At 40.7% G+C, this 25,141-nt stretch overlaps 1 protein-coding gene across 3 annotated transcripts in view; it reads right to left on the bottom strand.

Annotated features, from left to right (window-relative positions):
- Positions 1-23,528, bottom strand: part of PAX3 (paired box 3) — a 104,906-nt gene extending 81,378 nt beyond the window's left edge. For 2 of the 3 annotated variants that reach the window (XM_021002837.2, XM_021002839.2), the window contains exons 1-4: positions 23,444-23,528; positions 21,688-21,923; positions 20,215-20,344; positions 18,991-19,125 (exon numbers count right to left, since the gene is read on the bottom strand). In XM_021002837.2, the coding sequence (XP_020858496.1) occupies positions 18,991-19,125; positions 20,215-20,344; positions 21,688-21,923; positions 23,444-23,528 (586 nt within the window). The remainder of the gene's footprint in view (positions 1-18,990; positions 19,126-20,214; positions 20,345-21,687; positions 21,924-23,443) is intronic. The other variant, XM_021002838.2, reaches the window with a different exon arrangement.
- Between the last annotated feature and the right edge of the window lie 1,613 nt (positions 23,529-25,141).

The following is a 25,141-nucleotide window of genomic DNA, read 5'->3' as shown; positions in this document are numbered from 1 at the left end:
CTAATAGCCAAGAGGATGCTCGTTTGAACTTCCTAATACATATACATTCACACACACACACACACACACACACACACACACACACACACACACACACACACCCCTTTTAGGGATGTGTAGCAAGGGCAAAATTGCAATATTGTATATATCTCCACTAGATGGGAGAAGGGAAAATCCAGCCCACATGCACACAAGAATGTCTAAATTAACCTTTACAACAACAAACTACCTCAAATAGGGCAGAGTGGGGAAGTAGGAGAGCAACCATCAACTTTAATAGTTCTTATAAGATATGAAGGTCTAGTTTCCTCATAAAGAAATGATGGCAAGGGCCATCTAATACCTCAGGTGATGAGAGCAGGGAGGATCTCAATGCTACTGACCTTTAAGAAGACTTGTAGGGGCAGCTAGGTGGCAAAGTGGATAGAGCACTGGCCCTGGAGGTCAGGAGGACTGGAGTTCAAATTTGACCTCAGACACATAACACTAGCCATGTGACTCCGGGAAGGCTCACTTAACCCCAGTTGTCTCAAAAAAAAAAAAAAAGACTTGTAAGGATTGAAAAAACTTACAATTTTACAAATGGAAAGAACATTAAAAGTTACTGAACTTAACTGTCCCCTTTGTGAAGACAAGGAAACTGAAGTCTAGAGAGAACAAATTATTTACTCATGTTACAAAGGTAATTTAGTGGCAAAGCTGGATCTCCTGTATGCATTTGCTAAGCTCCTTCTATTATGTCACAGATGTGACTCACGGAACCACCTCAACTAAGGTTGATGCCCTAGAGTGCAACAGCCCTGCCTCACTATGCCAAGGGCTTGCTCTCATTTGGAATGATTTTTGGGGAGTGTCATTTCACTCCAGAGATTTGACACAGATACCAGGAAAATAGTCCAGATATAGACATTACTTCTCGTCTTCTGCCCCAGCCATCACTACCATCACTATGACTTTCTTCTGATTCACTAGGCCAGAAATTCTGGAATGTTTGCATTACTTATTTCACAGAATAGTTATGAGGAAAGTGATATAGAAGTGTATGTTTTGTTATTATTGTTTGTTGTAAAGTTAAACTTTTCACTTGGAAGTTGAAACACCAGGAATACCCCTGCACTTGCCAAGGGAGCTTTGAAACCCAGAGTTAGTCCAGGCTCGAAGTAGATCTCATTGAATAACTCTGGATTAGAGAGGGTCCTCTGGACCCTAAGCAGCTATAGATACCACAAGTCTAGATATTTCCAGGGAACCCCAAAACCTGATGAAAGACATAATCTGGAGAGAGTGAGTCAGCAAAGTCCTGACTGGTCAGTGACTTCACTGCAGTCTACCACACATAAAGTGATCTTCTGTGTTTTCTTGAACAAAAGTTCAAGAGTTGGATTGAGATGAGTTGAAAATCTTCTTGCAAAGATGGCCAGCTATTTAAATAGTCTAGGTTTTGTAATGGGGCACCAAAGAATTAGTTCTAATTTTTCAGTTGATTTTGATTATTATTAAGCTTGTCTCTTTACATTAATCAGACTTACTCTGTTCAGCCCTCTACTTTAGGTTGCCTATGTGGATGATCAACAATATTCTCCATCCTAATATTTTGTCACATTGTAAATGTATTGCTATAAGGAATTTGTTTAGAACCCAAAAGATACTAAATATTAAATAGTAAAGATGAATGCTCACTTACAACAGCAGGTTTTAATCTTTTTTATGTTTCATGGAACCCTTTGAGATTCTAGTGAAACCTATGGACTTCTTAGAATAATGTTTTTAAATGCATAAAATAAAATCCTCTGTGTTACAGAAGAAACTAACTACAATGAAATATTGGTATCATTTTTTTCCCTTTAAGTTCACAGGCCCCACATTAAGAACCACAATGAGCATTAGTTATTCTCCCCTTAACTAATCTCCTATACAAGCTTACAGGACTACTTGTTTGGGTAGGGATAGCAAAGAATTAGCCTTCTCCAGATGGAATATACAACCTGGAAAAGCTGAGTATGCACGAGTTTTCTGAAACTCCAGAAAGAGGCATGGCTGGAGCTCAGAGAAGCAGAACAATTATAATTGGTGATAAACATGTCATTTGAGGTGGAACTCTGGGGTGGGGGTGGGGGGATGGGGTATAACAGAAAGAGCACAGAAATAGGGAATTTCTTTCACTGTGACCTTGGGCATTGCTCTAGGTATGGGGGAGGTGAGGAAGAATTAACCCAATTGAAGTGAGGAGGAAGGAGCACAGAAAGAAAAGGGGGAGGGCACCAAGAACAAACCTTTCCTCAGTTTCACCTAAAATCAGGCCTGCTTCCTTTTTGCCATGGTCAGGAAAGGAGTTGGACAAAGCATTTTAAGAAGGAACAAATTTCAATCATGGGCTTGAAAAATATAAACTTGTTCTCTGGTTTAATGATTCTCTGTAAACTGCTGGCTGGGGGACAACCATTTTTTCCTAAAGTTTTTCCAAGTAAACTTCCAACACTGAAAATTAAATTGTGAAAGACAGCTATTGTTTTTCCTAATCAATTTAATTTTCTGTTTTTTTTTAAAAAAGGCTTCATTTCAGGGAAAATCCTCAGTTGAAAACTGCAGAAATAGTTTATGTTAAATTGAATAAAATGGGGAAAGCTATCCAGGGAACAAAGGGTAAGAACAACATGTCTCCTATCCACATAATGGTATTTCACTATTGTACATAAACACTGCCATGACATTATCCTGCTAATAGTAGCTGACAAATCCAGCTTTAAGGCTTACAATATACTTTATATGCATTATTTAATTTGAATCTCCCAACAACCCTGTGAAATAGATACTAGAGTCATTATCATCTCCAGTTTACGAATGAGGGGAACTGAGGTGCAGAGAGGTCAGGTAACATGTTTGTGTCAGTGTCAAAAGAAGCATTTGAGCCCTGATCTTCTGGACTCCAATGTTAACATCAATGTACTACAATATATTGCTTCTCTGAACATAGTTCTTCAATTCATACGTTGGAAAAAAATATTGTCTTAATTGAAAAACTCTAATCATGGAAGAATCATAGAAAATAAATTTGCCTGTAGAAGATTGTGGGAGATTTTGAGACTATGGTTACATGAGGTAGGTATACATATGAATACGGGTGTTATTTACCCCTGGAACTGCTTCCCCACCCCCAACCCCCACCACAAACTAGGTAATGCTAGCCTATGTAGACATTTGCAAAACAAGATGAAATAAAAGACACACAGTTACAGCCAATTAGATGCACAGTTCCAACTCTACTAGAAAAAAATTCACTGGAGTTATCCTTTTGTCTGCAATTTTAAAATCCTGGATTATAAAACAACAGAATTTCCCTGTGTAGAAAATGGAGTTAAAATGAAATAAGAATAAGGGAAAAAAGAGTACCTGCTTAAGCATAGATGCTAAATCCCAAAAGGACAGGGTACCCAGATGGGCCTGGTCCTTTCTGATAGTCTCCCAAAGTCTCTTGTTTTCCTTCTTGCCCTCCTTTCTTTTCTATTCTGGCCCTTTTCAGGTTCAATTGATGTGCTGAAATACCAGCTTCATGACTCTCTCCTTTTCCTTTACCTCTCAGAGAGAGAGAAATTAATCCATTTGTGGAAACTTGGCATCCCAGTAACCATTGGCAGATTTTGCCTTGAAATAAAGTACAGAAACGGATTTTCTACTCATGTCTCCTCCCACTCACCTCTCAAAGCATGCGCGCGCGTGTGCACACACACACACACACACACACACACACACTCACTCTCTCTCTCTCTCTCTCTCTCTCTCTCTCTCTCTCTCTCTCTCTCCTCCTGTTGTTTCTTAGTTTACATGAAAATCCATCAAATTGTGAAAAAATAGAAAATCCCTAGATCTGAAGTGAGATGGACTTGGATTCCAATCCTGGTTCTCTATCTTGTACCACTTGTGTGGACATGTGGCCATCACCTAACTCCAAACTTCAGTTTCCTCATCTATGAAAGGAGGGAGTTAGACAAGATGATCTTTCAGGCCCCCTTCCATCTCTAAATCTATGATTCTATGAAAAGATCCTCTAGAAAATTCCCATTACTGGATAGATATAGCTTCTCATCGGACCAGATGAGATGTTAAGAGAACACCATCCAGTAATACTCATGTATCCCTTCCTCATTTAGACATAGACTGAGTAAAGTCAGAAGCCTAAGGTGTTCCCAAAATATAACTGATGATAAAAGCTAAAAATCCCTGCCAATTAGACTTCATCTTCCCTGGAAAAATGAAATGTAAAGTTGAAGTGGCTACCTAAATGATCTACAAGTTCCAAGACTCTATAATTTTGTAATTAAAGAAGTGAAAAATTAAAATTGGTAGTAAAGATTCTGGGTGGGAGAATCAACTCCTGGCTTTGACTATTTAGGTTGTCTCTTTTCAATGATCAAATTTATTCTGTTCAGAACTATGGTTTATGTTGCCTATGTTGATAATCAATAAAGCTCCCCGATCCTAATGTATTATCACATTGAAAATGTTTCTGTAAAGAGTTTATTTAGAAGCTGAGGAAAAAGAAGATGACAGGAATCTTACTGTAAATTTATTCACTAACCTTATCTTTCCTTTTGTTGAATTTGACTTTTACTGAGCATCTTTTATGAGCTGCACAGCCATCTAACTTGCACACGTACAAACTAATTAGTGCATCACAAATTATGGGACTGAGTCAGACTAAATTAGGTACAGCCTTTGAAGAGGACTGAAGCTCTTACACCCAGTGTGTTTATATCACCTGAATGTGAATCCTTTACATTTCCATAAAGAAGTTAAGGGAGAGGTAGTCACATTCTGGACTTATTTCTCTACGGACAACATAGAAAGAAAATCCAGGTTATCTCTCTGACTTTTATCCATGCTTAAAACAAAAGTTTTAGGATTTTTAAAAGCTGCCTTCCTACCTCCTAATCAGCAGAAATATGTTGCTCTGGTGTTGAGATGGGTAATTGAAGGAGAAAAATACAGTATTGTTTTTATTTCTGTTTTTTAACTACATCAAGGTTTTAATTTTCAAAAATACATCATTGATCCCTAGTTTCTTTGTCTCCTGCTTTAAAAAAAGCCTATTACTAAAGAGGAATGAGTCGAAAGATTGACTTTGAGAAATGTATTGACTTTTACTTAAGACATGTTGGGCAATTTTTGAAAGAGTTACTCTTCTAAAATAGATCCACCTGGCTGATTTCTCCAACCATAATTTTCAGTTTATGAAAATAAGATATATATTTCATAAAAATCAACAACCATTGTGTCTGGGGGAAGATAAACTGAAAGGATTAGAGAGAGACAAGCCGATGTGAAAAGCATAATGTGTCTTGTATGGATCCTAGTGGGAGGAAGGAGGATGCTATGTAGTGTTTTTAAAGTTCTCACTCTAGACTTTGAGAAGCCCACAAACTCACAGGCCACCATTTCAAAAACATCAAAAAGGATAAAGTATGCTCCACTATTTCTAATCTAAATATTTAATATTAAATTGAAAGACCATTGTTGACTTTGAAAGGCATAAATTCTTTATATATTTTATTTGCTAGAGACCATCCATAACCTCTATATCCTTCTACAAACAACACTACTTCCATTGGCATGCATTTCTTATATATCCAAAAATTACCTATAACAAAGTAAGGAAAATGACAGAAATTGAGATGAATACAGAAGGTCTAGATGGTAAAACAATCAATGAGTAAAAGAGAATGGGAGGGAAGAGAAAAGTGAGCTAGCCAATCAAGAAGGGAAGTTTCCCTTGAATTTGTATTATTTTCTAAGGGAAAGGGAGGCTTAGGTGTTATGATGGATAGAATGGAGTCAGGAATCAGGAAGATCTGAGTTTAACTCCTACCTCAGACACTCCCTAAGTGGGTGAGTCAAGGCAAATCACTTACTTCTCTTCACCTCAGTTCCCTAGACTGTACAATGGGGATAATGATATCTCCTCCCTTCCAGGGTCATTATGAGGATCAGATTAACTAACACGCACGCGCGCGCGCGCGCGCACACACAACACACACACACACACACACACACACACACACACCACACACACAGAGAGAGAGAGAGAGAGAGAGAGAGAGAGAGAGAGAGAGAGAGAGAGAGAGAGAGAGAGGTTTTGCAAACCATAAAGCATTATATAAATGTTAGCAATTATTATTTTAAGAAGTTGAGTATTGCATATATTGCATAATGAGGAAATAAAATTGTTCCAGCACCATTTTCTTCAGGGTACTCTCAGTCTTTGTTCTCAAGAAAGAATCCCATTTCAACAGTCATAAAAGATATTCATTCAAGTTAAAGTTAGTAAGATTGTAGGATCGAAAGGATCCTTCTCTCATTAGGCAGTGGGTTGGGCTAGTTAATCCAGAAGTTTCCTTCCCTAGATTTGTCATCTAAAACGTATCAGAGTGTCAGAGGGAATCTACCCCCTTCAGAACACCCTGTGGCTCTCAGGGACATTTTTATCTGTTCACTAGGAGCACTTTCCAGCCTGCGAGTTTGGCCGCCTGCTGGGATGCCTAAGCCTCAACAGCTGCATAAACTGGCTGTGCCCCAACCTGACCTATCTCAGAGACAGGTCAGGCCAGTGCATGTGGGGATAAGAAAACAACCTTCACTCCAGTGGCAGGATTGCCAAACTGCTCCAGCAGCTAGAAATACACGAAGAGAGGGGGCTCCCCATCGATTCTCTCAAATGGTGGTTTTTTCTATGTTCACCCCAACTTCTCTATACAACAGCATATGGACATGTTAAACACAGGGAGATTCCCAGAACCTAGAATTCCAAAACCAAGCTAGGGACTGAATGAATAGAAGGGTTGAGTCTAAAAAGAGTAACAGAACACATGAAAGTGGTCAGTGGGCTAGAACAATAATATATTGAAATACTGCTTGGTATTTCTAGACTTGAAGTCTAAAGGAGTGGGAAAGTATCTTAAAAGGGAATACTTTAAGAGGAATCATCAGTAAATGCATTTATTGTGTAAAATACAGCAAACTGAATAAAATATACAGCCAGAAAATTTAGGAGCCTGTTCGATGAACTAACTAAAGAGACTAAATAAAATTTAATGAAGAGAGAATACATATGAGAATCGTAAATCAATCTATTTGTAGTGAGCTCTTCTACCCACACTACCTACCATAAGGCCAGAACTAAGGTCTATTCAGTGCTTTAGAACATAAAGTTAATTTAAGAAAAACACTTTATTGAATTAAGAAACAGATCATTCAGGGCTATGATCTTTAAAATCGTTGCTCCTAATTTCATGAAATTTGTTTTTAAAAATAAATTTCATTATTTTCAAAACTACTAAATTCATAAATTCTTTAAAAACATAATTCCAAACCCACTTTTTTCATTCAATACAAATGATCACTTTTTTTCTAGGGCTTTTGTGGAGTTTTAAAAAATCACCATTGGTTTCATTTGCAGATGAGTCAGTTTCTACATATGGGCCATAATGGTATGTGCTTATCATGAAAAATTAAAGTGTATAATCTTAAGTCATAATCATATTAGAACTGACTGAAATACAAAGTTGCTCCCATTCACTACAACCCTCTGAAGACCCAGAGGTACCAATTCTGCTCAGCTTATGAGTTAGAAGTATGTCTCTAATTAATTAAAGCTATTGATTTTGGGGGGTTCAGATGCAATTCAAGTATGGTTATGGGGCATATTCCCATTTATAGAAAGGAGTATATTCATTCAGACATTCTGTCATGCTTAGCCTGAGATTTTATGGTATAGTTTTATCATTGGAATATATCTGAATGACTAGTTTCTTGTCTAACACATATTTTAAAGTAAATACTAGGTATAAGAAGAGAATATTTATATTCCCATTGGTGTCTAGTAAAATGATATATGTATATCATATATCATATATTTACTGAGGGATAAATACAACTAAGGGAAGGATTGCTGCACATACGCTGAGAAGGCGAAAAGAATGGGATGTAGATAGGTGCTATCTAGTCATGGAGGAGAAAAATGGAATTTTCATGTTTAAATAAATGCGGACCTATAGGAAAATGCATCAGCATTCTTGATAAAAGTAACCTATTGGTTGTACCAACAGCCCGTTTATAAGAAGGAGGTTTGGCCTCCTAATAATGGCACAATAAGATATTTTGTACTACTACCGTAAGACTGAAGACAAGTATATGTACACTGTTTTGACTTAATAACTGCAACCCCCTGAGATTGTTTTCATTTAAAAATCTCCTGCAAAGGGGTCATAATATCATAGATTTAGAGGTTGAAGGAAAATCTTAGAGACCATCATCCAGTGGCCTCCTTTTTATAGATGAGGAAATTGAGCCCCAGAGAAGCTAGTTGACTTGTTAAACACACACACACACACACACACACACACACACACACACACACACACGAAATAAGAGGAAGAGACAGTACTTGAACTCCATCCCTCTGACTCCAAAACTAGGTCTCTTTTCACTATGCAAACTCCTGTTTCACACCACTGAACTTATTATACCTGTTCCAAATCCAGTCCAATATGACAAGCTTTTATTAAGCTCTGACAACATACCAGGCATTGTAAAAAGCACTGGGAATTTAGAGACAAAATGAAAAATAGAAAACAACACCTGACCCCAAGAAGCTTACATTCTACAGGGAGATTACTATAACATGTCAGCCTAAGATCTCTGAATCTGAGTAGGTATTAAATATCTACTCTCTGTTCCAGGCACTAGGTTAAGTATTTGGGATACAAAGAAAGAAAGAAAAAAAAAACCTGTTCCCAAGGAGCTCACATTCTAATAGCAGAGACAACATGCAACAACTATGTACAAATAAGATATAGAAAGGATAAAGTGGACATTGTTGACAGAGGGAAGGGATGTTGGCAATTAACAGAAAATACTTTTCTAGGGAAAACATACTATGAAACACATCTCAAATTCTCACACATTACAAAGGCTGTCTAATAGCAAAAGTATTTTTTTAATTACTTTTGCTGTGAAAGCATCTGTGATGGGATACAGCGGGAAATATAGCGAAGTTGCCAAGAGTATCCTTCCACTTAGTCCAAAGTCCCATCCACATCTAGCTTTGATGACAGTCAATGGTTTATGATTTGCCACTGAAGAGGTCTTTTGAGGGTAATACTAACTTGAATTTTGATGACTGTGCCAGTAGTGATCTCTATATGATAATGGGAAGTAATTAGATCCATTTGATTCCACAAGCAACATAATCACATCATGCATAGTTTAATGGGAACTTCCTGTGACATTCTTTTGGTGATGGACCCAGATTCAACTGACCAAGCAACCTGTGGATGATAGCTGATGGGTGACAGCATGTACCGAATGTTCAGCTCAATCCTCAAAAGCATAAGTTAAAATCTGGCTTTTTGCCATGCAGTGGGAGAAAAAAAATATTGGCTCTGGCTTCACAGAATCTGAGTTCAATTCCCAGCTCCACTAAGGTACCTTCAAGCATTAAATCTGTAATACTAAAATTTCTCTGTACATTTACATGAATGAGGAAAATCTCGTCTTCCTAAGAGGGAAAGGGGCTCTACTTTGTCTTGACTTCCAGCAAGTCTTGGACAGTGGGAGATTACTGGGTAAGAAAAAAGTGGACCAGATGTAGCAAGAGAATATTGGGGGCAGCATTCAAGACCCATAATCCAGAGATCAATTTAAATCATCCTAATCAAAACCTATGCATTTAAAACATGCATCTTGTCTCCTAAGTTTCACTCTTTTTCACAAGGCATTGTGGTTTAATGAAAGTTAACAGGTTTTGAGGTCAGAAGACCTGTGTTCAAATACTGTCTCTGCCACTTAGAATCTGTATGAACTTATCAGTTTTCCTCTCTGGCCCTCAGTATCCTCCTCCATAGAAATTAGGAAGTTGGAACAGATGATTTCTGTCCCTTCCAAATTAAAATCTATGACCCTATAAGTCCCATAGAGTATTTCTCTTGGGAGAGATATCTATCAACTCACTTCACTCTTTTAATCATTTGAGGCATCAGTTCTCCCTTTTTGATTCCACCCTATATCTGGGAACAGGATTACCCCACCCTACCCCACCCCAGTTGGAATCTTGGAGCTGGACTCTCCCGCCTTATCTAAACACATATTCTGTATTTAGGGAGAGCTGGCTGAACTTGATTCCATTTACTATATTAATATGAAATGTTTATATACCAATTACTGAGAGAGAGGTTGTGTGATATAAGGGTAGGGGGGGGAGGGAAGGGCCTTGGATTTAAAAGGAGAAGACTTCCTGGGTTTGAATCCAAATTAGTTGAGTGGCAATGGGCAAGTCATTTAACAGCTCTGAGACTCTGCTTTCCTGTGTGATAAATGGAGACAATAATAAAACACCTGTAGCATCTATTTCACAAAGTTGATGTAAGGATCAAATGAGACAACACTAATAAAAATGCTTTACAAAGCTTAAACTATATTGTTCAAAGCCTATGATTTCCTCTTAGTCTTAGAGAGTTGTCAGAGTCTCAAAGACGTTAAGAAATTCCCACAGTCACACAACGGTTCCTTTGCCAGTGTTCTGTCTACCATGTCCCTGCCCTATCCCACCCTCTACTCAGTAAACTCCAGTAGCTCCCTGTCACCTCCAAGACCAAACACAAAATCCACTGTTTGGCATTCAACATAACCTAGCCCCATCCTACCTTCCGAGTCTTCATACACCTTACTCCCTGACAAGTACTCTTCAGTCCAGTGACACTGTCCTCTTGACTATTCCACGAACAAGACACTTATCTCTCAGCTTTGGGCATTCTTTCTGTCTGTCCCCCATCCTGAAACACTTTCCCTTCTCATTTCCATCTTTTGGCTTCCCTGGCTCCCTTTAACTTTCAACTAAAATTCCATCTTCCATAATAAGCCTTTCCCAAGCCCTCTTAATTCTAGTGCCTTCCCTCTATTAATTATATCCTATTTATCTAGTATATAGCTTGTTTGTATATATTTACTTGTTTGTTGTTTCCCCCATTTGATTGTGAACTTCTTGAGGGCAGGGACTGTCTTTTGAATCCCCAGTCCTTAGCAAAGTGCCTGGCCCTTAGTAGGCACTTAATAAATGCTTCATGTTTATGGATTGATCGATGCCCTATTACCTCTTTCGTAGATGCAACAATGCAACAACGAGTCATTGGGGTATAAAGAGCTTGCCAAGGACCCGGATGACCTGGGTTTAAATCCTGAGTGACTCATACTGTCTATACGACCCTAGGCAGGTCACTTATATTGTCAGTGCTCCAGACAACTCTCTAAGATTCTATGTTGAAGAGAAGTTGCTGATTTGCTTTGGTCAGGGGAAGTTCCCCACCAGTGACATCACAGTCCAGGTGCTTTCCCCATCCCTGTTAACATCATTGCCACCGGCCAAGTCCAGAATTCTGATGTTTAGCTGACTAGATCAGTGATGATCCATCTGCACCACAGTATGACTGGTAGAGACCTAGTCACTATAAGAGGCAGACAGACTGAAGAAAAGAACTAGTATACATTCTTAACTAAAACAAAAAACAAGACCTAGACATGGCAGAAACAGATGATACAGATGATGAATAAGCAGAGATAGATAGGAAGAAACCTTCCAGATTTCCAAAACAGGGTGGCTATTTTTAAAAATAGAATTTGCTAGACGTTTCACAGCCCAAATCTGTGTGATCTGTTGAATTTCCAAATAGAATTAAGCAACTAGATGAGAATTTCAAGAGAAAAAAAATGCCCTTCAAAGACTTTCATCATAACAATAAAAGGACATATTCAAATGTACTGAGTACTTTGACTCAAATATTTGACATTTCATCTAAAAGTCAGCACTAAGTCAGGAAATCTGGAGAAAATACTTTTCCTGGCATCCAATATGTTAATTTTTACTTATTTGATGCATTGTTATATTTTTATCATGAAATCATGATGACACCAAGTCCAATTCAGTGGACAATTAAAAGTTTATCTTACACAACTGAGGAATAGTTTACTCCTACTGTAATTCATAGTGGCCTACTTATAAATGAACTATAACAACATACATACAGACATCTTCTCTATTACAGGCAATAATAAATACAAATGAGAGTCATCTAACCATCTATAAATAAACAAAGAAGGGAAACACATGCAAGAAAATGTAGTAAATATAATTCTCAGTTGCCTGTGAGTTTAATTATGTACCACATTGTTTAGTATAAAAAGAGGAATCCTCTCTAAATCATACTCACCAGGAAGACAATTTAAAGGAAACTAATTGAATTAGGTTTTTCCCCCCGTGTGTGTTACTAGCCCCAAACCCAGGCTATATTTGATAATAAATGTGCCAATCCAGCTTTAGTTTTAAACATGAAAAAGCCACATGTAATTCAAAGCATTTTGGGGAATATGTGTTTCATGATTGCTACAAAATGGAAGCTTCATTTACTGTTTCTTAGAGATCATGTGGCCATTAATCCAAAGAGGTTTCTGAGGCAAAGAAAGCTTCTCCAAGACAGATAAATTGAAATGATCCTACTTTGATCTCGGTGGTTAAGAACCCGTTACAATGGAAAATGAACAAGGGGCAGAGTTACTGGCCTTTTAATTTGTAACAATGGTATCAACAAACAACTACTTAATCAATATTTGGCCAGGCATACTGAAAACTTCCTTTTCAGATTTTAGTTCCCAGTTGTAAAACAACTGCAGAGCAACCAGTGAGATAAGACATTAAAATGACTGCTTAATTGCCTTGTAAGGTTTCCTTAGTTATATATGTACATGGCTAATGGTTCTGGAATCTTTATTTACCCTCTTAAAGAAATTGTCTGTTTTAGCAGTGGCATCACCCAACTCAAGCATCTCCACATATGCCCCAGGTTCACTATACTCTGGTCAGAGTTGAGGGTTTTGTTTTAGTTTGGGGCTTTTAAATCTCATTATTTTCCCGTAGCCACGCCGAGTTAAGGCGCCTTACTTAACGTGGAGGGAGTGGACCCACTTCGGAGTAAATTGGGGAAAATTCTTTTCTGCCTTACACTTATGTGTACATTCTTTTCGTTAGCAAAAAGTAAAAAACCTCTCCTGTCAGAGCCTACGTTTAGGACTTTAAAATTTAATTTCACGCTTACTGTATTTTCCCCCTCAAAAAGTATTTGTTCGTGGATTTGAAATGACATTTATATGGAAAAATTTGTATCCAGTAGATTTATTGCTTAGTATTTCATTCAGTTTCTCCTTAACTAAAGAGCACTTGCTAGTTCTACTTCATTTCTCATCCCACTTTTATTACTTCTCCCTAGGGACTCTTAAATGATCTATCAGCGTGAGTACAGCTACTCTATAGCAAACCCCAGTAGTTTTCCAGTGCTATCAGTAGCCAAATCAAATACAAAAATAAACATCTAATTTTCAAGCACTTAACGAGAACATTTGCGTGTTTTCAACGCCTAGAAAACAAGTGAATGTGCATGAGTTAACCAACAGATCTTAAGATTTTACTTCTTCTGTTTGAGTTAAAATATATTCCTTTCCCACCTACCCACCCTCAAATTCTACAGCTAAATATTACCAAAATTCCTACCAGTAGTCTAATTCACTTGCAACTCTGATATTCACATTTTGAAATTTAACATGTGACTAATTCAGAAATTCGATGCTGTAATTATTTCAGAGAAAAAAATACTTTTAAAAGATAAATCTGTAGTCTAAATAGAATAAACAGACCCTAGATTCTAGAAATGGGTTGTCTAGTGTTTAAAAAAAAATCCTACAGGAATGAGCACAAAGTTATTTCCCCTATGATTTTAATCTGTAAGAAAGTTAGCCTTTCCCAAAATGTCCTCCACATCATCGTGAAAAGCTGGCCTTATAGTTCCTTCCCTTTAAGTAGTGCCCTGCTAATTATAAAATTGCTAGAGGTTTTTATCCCACTAGTAATGAAATACTTAAAACACTTTTGAAGTATTTTTAAACTACTAAAAAATGCCACCACAAGCCAAATACCACTTAGTTGGTTATTTTTCCCCCTCTAATAATTCTTGAAGCAATCTGATTTCCCAACTGAAACATGAAGCGAATGACTCCTTTATTGCTCAGATTTAGAACATAATAAATAAAATGATTTTTTTTAAAATCGTCAGGCCTTAAGATATGAAGGGAAAATTTTAAAAGCATCCTTGCCTGGGGTCCATCAAGACTGGCAAAAGAATTGTGTCAACCTTCCTTGCTAACTCGTTAACACACACACACACACACACACACACACACACACACACACACACACACAGAAAGCGTATCTCCGACCCCAATCAAAACATCAATTTGGTAATCTAGCCTTCCTCCCCCTTAGCCCAGGAGCAGCCACTTCAAAGTCTATGCAACAAGCCAGTAATTGTAACATTGCATCTAAATATTTAAGATAGAGGCTTGTTAGTCGCGTGTCCAGTTTACAGTCGTCATCTGTCCTCTAATTCCATTACAACACAAAGTAAAAATGTTTCCCAAAACTCACAAACAGGAAAAGCGTCACCCTGGCAGGAGGAGGAGGAGGAGGAGGAGGAGGAGGAGGAGGAGGGGGAGGAGGTGGTGGTGGTGGTGGTGGTGGTGGTGGTGGTGGTGGAGGAGGAGGAGGAGGAGGAGAAGAAGGAGGAGAATGAGCAGTTTCTATTGACTGGTCACGGCTTTTGTGCTAAAGGCTTTCTTTAAAATAAAAAAAAAAATAGGGGGAGGTCGCAGAAATTTCACTAATGTCAGCCTGGGGCAAGAATAAGAGGGGAAAAGGGGGAGGGGGAGGGTTGAGTCTAGATGAAAGTGAGAAGTACATAAAGGAGGGAATTGAGTCGGCTTCGGCCGGTAGAGTTAGCAGAGAGTAGCTCCGAGAAAGAGAGGGGGCCGAAGGCGCAGCGGCCCTTTGACGCAGTGCGCATGACTGGGGGCACTGGTCCATTGTGACTGCGCCTAAAGGCCAATTCCGCTGCGCTGGGGAACAGAGGGGCCCATTGAGATCAGGGCCGTCGATGTCACCCTGGGCCGCTGCGGCGGCGGCAGCCAGCGTCTCATCTCTCCATCTCCGGGATCCAGTGGCCAAGCTTCTTGCTTCGGCCCTAGTTGGCTAAAGGGGGGTCCTGGCTTATCCATCTTTAGCCAGGGCAGCCCAGGCAGCTGGGCTCCAGAAGGGAAAAAAGTCGTGGTTCCCTTTGCTACCTCCTTTCCCTCCTCTTCCCCGCCCCCCCCCATGCTTTGCCCCAGTCCCGGTGAGCCAGAATAAAGAAGGCGAGAGAAGCGCAGTGGGCCGGTGAGCTCAGCTGAGCTCGAGCCGAGCGTGAGCGACCTTCTGGTACTGCATCCCAGCTCTCATCGGGCTGGGGTCTGCCTGCTGCTGGAGCAAGGGAGAGATTTAAGAAATGAAGGCGACGGGAAGAAGTGGACTCCTGAAGTCATGACACCTTTTAGCCCACCTAACGTCTCTCCCTTCCATTCTTAGATCCAATTGTGGCTCAAAAATGAGACATAGGATCTCGACTTGGTCTTGCTCCAGAGCCAGGCTTGAAAAAGAGCAGGATAATAGACAGATAATAGCAGAAAATAGACTCAAAAGTAGTGGAGAATGAAAGCAGGAATAAATCCTAACTAACACTGAAGATACAGGATTGAGGAAGGTAGCCTCAAGCGAAGTATCTCCCTCCGATGACTGTCAGGTCATCCAGACTACCTTAAAGACATTTACTGTTTTCCGGTTGGGCCAAGCCCATTGCCCTGAACTCCCCCCTTCTCTCGTTCTACTTTGGTGTCCAAATACTGAAGAGAAAGTGTTGGGGTTCTTCTTGAACCTACACCCTGTTTTGTTGCTATTCCAGTCTTTGCCGAGACATCTCCAATCATTTCCTCTTGGGCTAGGGAGGGGAAAGGAGGGGTTGACTAAAGATTCAGCTTCCCTGACAACCCCAAATTAAATTAGGCTTTGGAGTCTGAGGTGTGTGTTTGCCTGTAACAATGGGGCGGGTTTTTGTTTTCTTTTTCTATCCTTATTCTGGAGGGCTACTCTGGTTTTAAAGGATGGCCATAGTTTCTCTTGAATGGCAGCCGGCATAGCTAGACGAGTAGAAAGACTAGAAACATTTTGTAGGTGAAAATAGCCACTTTTTCCACGGTGGAGAGTCCATAAAACTTCTTGGAGCAGCAGCTATTGGGGCTCATTGAATAATTCATCCCTCATTGCAAGCCCATAATGTCTATTCTCGGCCTTTTGTGGAGCTGTTTTCTCTTCTTTTCTCCTTGAATTATAAAAAGGTTGCCTTCTTTTGTTCACATCAAGCTGCTGCTAGCTGAAGCTTTGTCTGGGCAAAGCTAAAGTGTGAGTTTCAATGGACTCTACCCTCTTTGTTTTCCAAGTTCATCTCCAAGTGTAGATTGTGTATAGAAGGCCTTCTTTGTAAAAGCTGGAAAAGTTGTACAAATGTTTGACCAGCTCATTTGGTACTTTTTGTCTCCTCTCCTTCCACTGACTATGTGCAGAGAAGGGAATTCTAGAATGCTAGGGGGCTGCCAGTAACAAGTAAGGACCAAAGCACTGGACACTGAGAAGCTTCTCTCCTCCTTTCCCCTACCTTCCCTCCTGCTTCTCTCCTCCACCTATCCTCTCCTCTCCTCTCCTTTCTCTCTTCTCTGATGCCTCTGTTCTCTTCACCTCTCCCTTCCTCTTTCCTCCTCTCCTCTCCCTCCCTCTCCCCTTTTCTCTTCTTCCTCTCTCCTTTTCTCAGTTTCCTCTCTCTCCCCTTTTTTCCCCCTTTCCTCTCCTCTTCTGTCTTCTCACTAACTGAACTACAAAAACTTCAAAATTCTCCCCCTCAAACTAAAGATAATTGCTCTTTTGGGTTTTGTTTTCTTTGCTCCCCCTCTCCCCCCCTCCCCACTGCATGGCAGCAATAAAACTTGGGAGACAGGTAACATAGGATTTGCAAATGGAGCATATTTAAGGCTGATCACCAATTTTACCTTAGCAGGAAACAGCAAAAACATATCTTTGTCTCTCAGCCTAAGGTTTAATTTAATTTACTCTTTGATTATTTTTTATAGCAATTCCTGAGCATCTAGCTTCTCCATTTATTCCAGATATTGGCTCTGATTTGTAGTCAATCTAAATGTACTTTAGTTTGCTTTTGAAAATAAAAATTCCATTAGTTCAAGTGGAGGTTGGACTGAAAGGAAATGGTGCCTGACAAGGAACTAGAAAAAGACAGAAAGAGATACTTTAAGCTTCCATGTGATAAGTATCACCCTGAAAGAGTGATCTGAATGAGAGGTTGAAACCCCAGCTTTTTCAAGCAGGATCACAGAAAACTAACTGGGTATTGGTGACTCTAATCAAGTGTAGGGATAACACAAACTACTGAAAATGAGTCTCTTTCCTCAAAGTTTCATCAGTGAAGGTCACCCCAGTCCATACCTCCCAGTCTAACTTGTAAACTGAGGAAAAACCAAGTGACAGGCAGGCAAATGAGAACTCCAAGTAATACAAACATTCCTTTCCACCATTCAACTCTCTTGTAAGTAAACTCTCTTGTGGAAAAGGAAGAAGGGGGGGGGATAATATCTTGGGTGATGGACTCATTACTGGAAAGTGTTCTGACAAATCTTAAGCCAAAAGTAACAAAATCTACTTGTTCACCTAACTCCACCCACTGTGAAGAGCCCTTTTCCTCCCCCCCAATTTTAATGTGATTAATTTTCTTTTTCTTATTGTATTAGTAGCTTTAGACAAACGAATATTTTAAAAGTCACTATTAGGTAAAGTTACAATATTTAGGCACATCTGGAAAAGTTACTCCTCCCCTTTATTTTTGCAAAAAATACAAGTAATAGCAAGATTAGGCTTTTTTCCCCCATTTGTTTTCTACTTCTACATATCATGTGCAACATAATGAACCCTGCTATAGAACTAGAAATCAAAAGATGTGGGAGAGATGAAAAATATGTACCACATTTACACACAACACACTCTATGTGTAACTACATAAAAACTGAACTAGTGAAATACGAGAATTTAAATCTCAATAAATCTATGAGATGTATGTATCTAAAATTCAGTTGGGTTTATGCTGTTCTTTACTCCTTTAGAGACACTTTTTTAAAAAATGATTTCTTCTCATTCTTCCCTTGCCTTTCTTTCTTCCTGGTAGTGAATCCTCTTCAAAACTGCTTCTGTCTCTGTCTGTCTGTCTCTCTCTCTGTCTCTCCCTCTCTGTCTCTCTCTCTCTGCCTCTGTCTCTCTCTGCCTCTGTCTCTCTCCGTCTCTCTCTCTCTCTCTCTCTCTCTCTCTCTCTCTCTCTCTCTCTCTCTGTCTCTCCCTCTCCCTCTCTCTCTCTCTCTCTCTCTTCCCTCTCTCTCCTCATCTCCTTTCCTTCCCCGCCCCCCCATATCTATCTTTGAGCTAAAATTGTATTGAGATGTGAGACACGGCCCTCTTTGGTCTTACTTCAATATACAAAAATATCACAACAACTCTAGACTCACATGAATCTTTTTACTACTGGACGGCCAGGTACCCTAAAGCACCTCAAGAAAGATCTACCACAGCGAACTCCCCACTCTTTACCTCCGAAGTCAAGACAAGTAGAAAGACATAGATCCTCCAGATAGCAAACACCATATTCTCAACATCAGTGTCCTGATCATTTTCTGGACAATGAAATCCCATAAGAAGAGTGGGGAAGGCAGAAAGATAGAGGAGATGCTGGGGAGGGAAGAAAAGAAAGGGGGTCGCAGTACACCTTTCTCTTTTTCTTTTGAATTCACCAATACCTGTATTGTAGCAAATAATGACAAGTAATGTTTCTGTGACCTTCCCGCGAAAACCGCCTTGAAGTAGGCAAGTGAAGCAACTGAAGCAAAAAAGCGGGCAGGCAAACCGAAAACCATGAATCCCCAGTTTCCCAGCCTCCGAGTGCGGCCAGTTTTCAACAGCAAAGAAACTCGCTCCTTTACCTCTTTCGCTCAAGATCCCGTCAATGCTGTGTTTGGTCTTTCTTTCGTTCTCTTCCACTTCCTTCCTTTCAATTTCTGCATCTTCCTCCTCTCCTTTTCCAAACTTACTCCTCAGGATACGGCTGATGGAGCTCACTTGAAGAGGGGAAATGGAAAAGTTGGAACCCTGAATGGGTTGTTGCGAAAGGGAAACATCTCCCAAATGCTTCCCCAGACTATCTGAAAACAACCTTCAAAATCTCCCAGCCTCATCTCTTGAGACGTTCCTACCTCTCAATGAAATGTACACAAGCACCTGTCTCCCCCATCCCCAGAACCAATTTAGATAGAGTTTATTGCGACCCATGGAAACAGTGAAGCGCCAAGTTGAGGACGCCGAACTACATACACCCTGTTCTTTGACTTTTGGTAAGCATTTCCCTAAAGTGTCCAGGCCAAGGAACAACCTTCCAACCAGCGAGCTCTGTGGAGCAGAAAGTATTGAACTACCGCGCTCGTTTTCAGAGAGTACCACAAACAAATTCTGCACAGAAAGTAAACTTTTTTTTTTTTAGGGCATGAGGGGTTTCGATTTCAACTCCAGAAGTTTGCTATTGTAAAATCAAAAGAAAATGCATTCTCCTTCATTTATTTTTTCCAGATTCCAGTCTGGTAAACAAATCCATGCTCTGAAATATCTCTTCTCGCAGGGAGAAGAGGGAAAAGTAGTTTCTATTTAATTAAAAACAAACTCTCTCTTTCTCTCCTCCCCTCTGCTCCTCTTTCACCTCCTCCCCCAGTGGAGACTCTTCAGCTATGGGACGTTTGCTCTACATCTTTCTTCCTAGACATTGAAAAGTCTCCGGTGGCATGTCCCCTATTTCCTTTATGATGGGGTTACGAAAACATTTGTTTCTTTTTAAAACAGACCATCAATATTAATAAACACTTTGCCTCCCGGGTCTCTCTCCTCCTGTGCCTAGCCTACAGGCAGTCTATTTTGCGGCTGCTTAGTAACTTTTCCCTGCGGCTCCGAGAAGCAACTAGCCTTCACAAAATAAAGGTTATTAAGATCCAGGTTTTCTAAATATTTCCTGGCCCCGGGAGCCGGCTCCTTATTAGATATCCCCTCCCCATAGCCTTACCCAATTATCCTGTGCTAGGCGGTTTCTACTTGAGCCAGTAAACTAGGAGGAACAGGGAGGGAAAGCTGGACTTCGGGGAGATGTGAATGGCTCTCAGTACCTGAGGGAACGGTGTTTCGGTCACAGACCGCGTCTTTGAGCAGCTTATCTCGAATTTCCCAGCTGAACATGCCCGGATTCTCTCTTTTGTATTCCTCGATTTTCTTCTCAACGTCAGGAGTTGTCACCTGCTTTAATAGAGCAAACAGACCAGCCATAAAGTTGACACGGTTGGCCGCTGAAAGGGTCGAAGGAGTACTACTTCTAGAGCCTTCACAAATGGGTCTTCCAACTCTAGTCCCCATGATGGGCTCTAATTCCCTTGCAAAATTCTCTCTTAGCAGCAAAAACGACCAACTCACCGAGTATATTTTCCTAGAAAAGGAACTGAGAGAAAGGCAAAGAACGGTAAACCAAACTCCCAGAGCGTTGTCTGTTGGCTGTAAACTAGCGGTAATAATTCCAAGGGACTTCTGATCACGACCCATCTTTATTGCCGTTATATGGGGAGGGCGGAGGGCATCCCAGCTGAATCTGCGGGAACCCGAAACTAAATAACTAGGCCCTAGAGAGCTAGCCTAGGGAAATATTACTCCTAGAAGCTTCCGCCTCCTTAACTGACCGAGAAATAGTAAGCAAAGTGGCTACATGGTTGAGAAACTGTTTCCCTGATTTTTTAAAATGCTAATTGGTTTTAAAAATCAATGTATCATTGGAGGAAGTGGATTGCAGAATGTTTATTTTCCTCCAAATATCCCTAAATTCATCTTTTATTTTTTTTCCCTTGAATTTGCCTTATTTCTCCTCTTGGTTGTGTGTATTAGAAATTACCTAAATGTCACTGGACCTTGACTTCATCTTAGGAATAACAAATGAAGATACTCTATATCATCCCGCACACAAAAAAAAACTGTGCGAAAGTTTCGGTGAGAAGAAAAGGAAGGGTCTGGGGATTCCTTAAAGGAAAACCGGGAAAGTGCTCGAAAGTTGTTGAGGGGAGCTGCTTTTCAAGCTTTCATCTGCTTGTTTCAAAGTCACCTGGACTTTCTGTCCTTCCCCACCCTGGACAGTTTGAGTTTGTTGTGAGAATAGACTCCAACTGCCAGACACCATAAAGTGAAAGCAAGCTGGAGAAGGGGGGGGGGGGCGGCGAGGGATGGTACAGGAGAAGAGGTGGTGAGATGAAGAGTCAGAGAAAGGCCTCCAACAGGTAGGCCTACATAGCTAGCATAGTTTGGGGAGGGACGTATGTGTGTTTGAAAATAACTTGCATATTGAGTTCCCGGCCAAAGTCCAAACTCATTTTTTGTTTTAGGGGTAACGATGTTCTCTCAAGATTTAATCCAGTAGGTACGTGAGAGAAACAGCCTCCGATAGCACTGAGCATTTCTCTGGATATAGAAACATTTGCATTGAAAATCCCACAGAGGAAAAACTTCTTACCCGCCCCCCGCCCCCCATCCCCTACCCAACACCCAACTAAAGAGAACTAGGCCAAGATGGCAGCAAACTTTAGCTGGGCTAGAATTCTCACCTTGGGTTTACTGCCCCCGATGGCCCCCGGTCGAATGGAACCCGTCTCCTGATACCTGCACAGGATTTTGGAGACGCAGCCGTGAGACACTCGTAGCTGCCGAGAGATGACGCAGGGCCGGATGCCATGGTGGGCCATCTCCACTATCTTGTGACGGATGTGGTTGGGTAGTGGCCTGCCATTGATAAAAACGCCACCGAGCTGGTTGACTCTACCCTGTCCTAAAGGAGTGGACACTTAGAAAAAGAAAGGAGGGAAGGGAAAGTAGAAATGTTACTTAAAACGAGTTTTTAAAAAATAGACTCGGACACAAAAAAAGTCTAACAAATACAGCATCATAGGACCAGCATTTTACAACAACTAGAAGCTGGATAACAGTGTCAATATGTTTGCCTTCATAGCACCGCACTATTTTGATCCGAGACTTTCTCTTGTATGATTAAAATTCTGAAGAGAAGAGAAAACAAAACAAAAAACAAAACTTCAAAATGGCCTTATGTGAAGTTAGCATGAAAGGGTGTAAACTGCTTGTCAAAAAAACAAACTGCTTTTCTTCCAGTGGCTGGGGATTTGGGGGATTGGTGACTTTGAAAAGTTGGGAAAGAGTTTTAGAAAAGAGTTGCTGGATTTTTTTCCCCCAGATCAGTACTTCATAGAGAAGACACCCCACAAATGAAGGCAACTCACCGTTGCCTCTCCTCTAAGAAAATAAACCCTCCGTTTCAGCTGTTCCATTTACCAGGGGACTGGACTGTCTGACAGTCTTTAGGGGTTCTAGATAGTAACTGTACCACTGGAGGCTCAAAATAGCCCAGTGAAAGATCAAATTATCCTGTAGTTCCTCACCTGTTACACTTCTTTCTCTTCTCTTGGGAGATTTGAAATTTAAGAAACTCACAACGAATTAGAAGTGGCTTGGAAATGGCATATGAGGCTAGGAGACGAGTGTACTGTATATCTTATCATACCCTACCATATTATACTACCATTGCCTTATATTCTCTCCTTTTAGATTGTTACATTATATTATGTTGGTATATGATGTGAATGACACTTCCCTCAAAATTACACTACACTACACTTCTTGCAAGTCAAGTCTGATGGAAACTAACTCTTAAGAATATTTACCATAGTTCATCCCTAGTGTCTTTCCCAAAAATATTGGGCAGATCTGATCCTAAATGGATGTAAAATATTTGGAACTTAGGGTGAATTTAAAATGACCAGAACAACAGCTGAGATGGAGATGATGAAAACAAAACCATTGCCTTAGAATTACTAGTTTGACACAAGATGCTGAGAACGAGAAGACAGTCCTGACCCATTCCCAGGTAACCCATTCCTACTCATTTCAGAGCTTCAGACGTGCTGCCTGCCTTCGTGATCCAAGGGGGGTTTACTTAGTTTTGGAGTAAAGAATTCCCCAAACAACAAGAAGACAACAGCAACAACAACAACAATAATAAAAAGTGATTAGGAGAGGAGAGCAATTCATTCGAACCCATTTAAGTGTGTGTAGGCTAGGAGCAATCATCTGAATTTGCAAATCGAAAGACAAATTCCTACCTTTCTTACTTCCAGTACTGTTTAGTTCCAAGATTGGGTTTTGTTTGCTGAAAGAGAACGACGCAGAACTGAAAGCAAAACGTGCCGGAGGAAACACATGTAGGCTCGGAGAGCTTTGGAAAGTCTCCCTCTTAAGTTCCGAGGCGTCCAGCTTTAGGGTCGGGCCAGAAGAGGAAAGGGCCAAACTTACCTTCTAATGGGAATCCGCTGCGAGGGTAGTTTTGTCCGGGAGCTGGTCGCATCATTCTGGGGACAGCTCCAGCCAGAGTTGTCATTTTGGAGACAGCTTCACTTTAAAATTGTATCCAGGTGAAGGCTGAAAAAGGAGTATAGAGCAGCTCTGGCAATCTAGAGCTCCGCCGAAACAAGCAAGCCCCTCCCCCTAGGAAAAATAAAAATAAAGGAGGGAAGAAGGGAAGCTTCTCCCTCTCGTTTTGTCAGTAAGATGCGATCTTTTCCGATCGAAATGCAAAAAGAGAAAAGGTTGGGTGAGGGAACAAAAGAAAAACCAAACCCAAGACAACAAAGTTTTGTGCAAGTCTGGGGACGTAGCACAAGCCGGTGTGAGGCGACTTCGGCCACGGTGTAGGGATTGGCACACTTTGATAATGGAACGGGGGAGGGGGTATGGGGAGGGGGGAAGTGATGGTGGCAGGAATGATTTTCTTCCTGTTGTTGATACAGAGTGAAAGGAACTCTCCTCTGGAGTATTTATTAGTTCTTTCACCCAAAGCTCGATCAGGAGCCCTGAGCTGCGATTGGCCAACACGGAGACTGTCCCGTCTAGAGAATACACGAGCTGATTGGGTGAAATCCGTAACTTTCTCTTCTCATCATTAAAATTGAGGCCTCAGTAGAGAAGGGTGACCCAGTCCATTGCTTCTTCCCTTGATAAAATGTCCTTTCATAGGAAGAAGTGGACAGGAGAAAATGCAAAGAAGGGGAAAAGGACAATGTCTTGGAAAGCTAGCTGCTCAGGCAGAATCTCTCTCTCTCTCTCTCTCTCTCTCTCTCTCTCTCTCTCTCTCTCTCTCTCTCTCTCTCTCTCTCTCTCTCCTCTTTTGGCACCATGCCACTTGAGGGGAGCGATTACAATAAGGAGGCATCCACGACCCTCACAATTTCTTCAAGCCAGTTCCCCCTAGTCACCTTTTCTTTAGACTGAGATTGTAAACGTGCAGCTGTTTGTGTGATTCCCTGGTCAAAGTGTGGGACAAACCAAAGGAAAAGTTCAGTCTGTGTGCTGATAAAGTTCTTTTGTTTCCTCCGACTGGGGGTGGGAAGGAGGAGGCCGAGGGCAGTGGTGAAGTCCGAGGACGGGGGTGGGGGGAGCTAGGGGAAGGAGGAGGAGGAAGGAATGGAGATAAAACAGTCTCTTCTCTCTCTCTTTAAGCTAAAATCCGAGGAAAGGACAGACTCTAAATCTAGACTATAGATATAGAATCAGAGTGAAGAGATACATCTTATATGTTAAAGTTTTGCTCACGAGCATTTGTTCTCAGGAATTTATTGTAGTATTCAAACTAAACCGCGGGGGAAAAAGAAAAGGAGTTAAGTCTTGGCTAGGAGCTGAAGTGACCACAGCAGGATATGACGCCAGGAGTGTTGTAAAGACTGTCTGTCCTTAAAGAAGGTACTATTGTGCATGTCCTTTTATTTATAACTTGGTAAGTGCCAGCAAACTCGCCTCCTTTACACTCTGAAGTGCCAACCCCGCGCTCCACAGTGCGCTTTATTTGCAAAAGTCTATTCAGAAACTGTCACTCCGGAGCCTCAAGTTATTCAAGGCCTTAATCAATCAAAAGGATGAGAATCGTTCAGGTTTCCCCCTTTGAAATAAAGGAAACAATGAGTTCTGGGCTTAAACTTTTCCCTTTCCTTTTACGAT

This window comes from Phascolarctos cinereus, unplaced genomic scaffold, assembly GCF_003287225.1.
Source record: "Phascolarctos cinereus isolate Bilbo 61053 unplaced genomic scaffold, phaCin_HiC Scaffold_7;HRSCAF=346, whole genome shotgun sequence".
Classification (NCBI taxonomy): Eukaryota; Metazoa; Chordata; class Mammalia; order Diprotodontia; family Phascolarctidae; genus Phascolarctos; species Phascolarctos cinereus.
The sequence above is the reverse complement of the archived record's forward strand: the minus strand, read 5'-3'. Positions and strand labels throughout refer to the sequence as shown.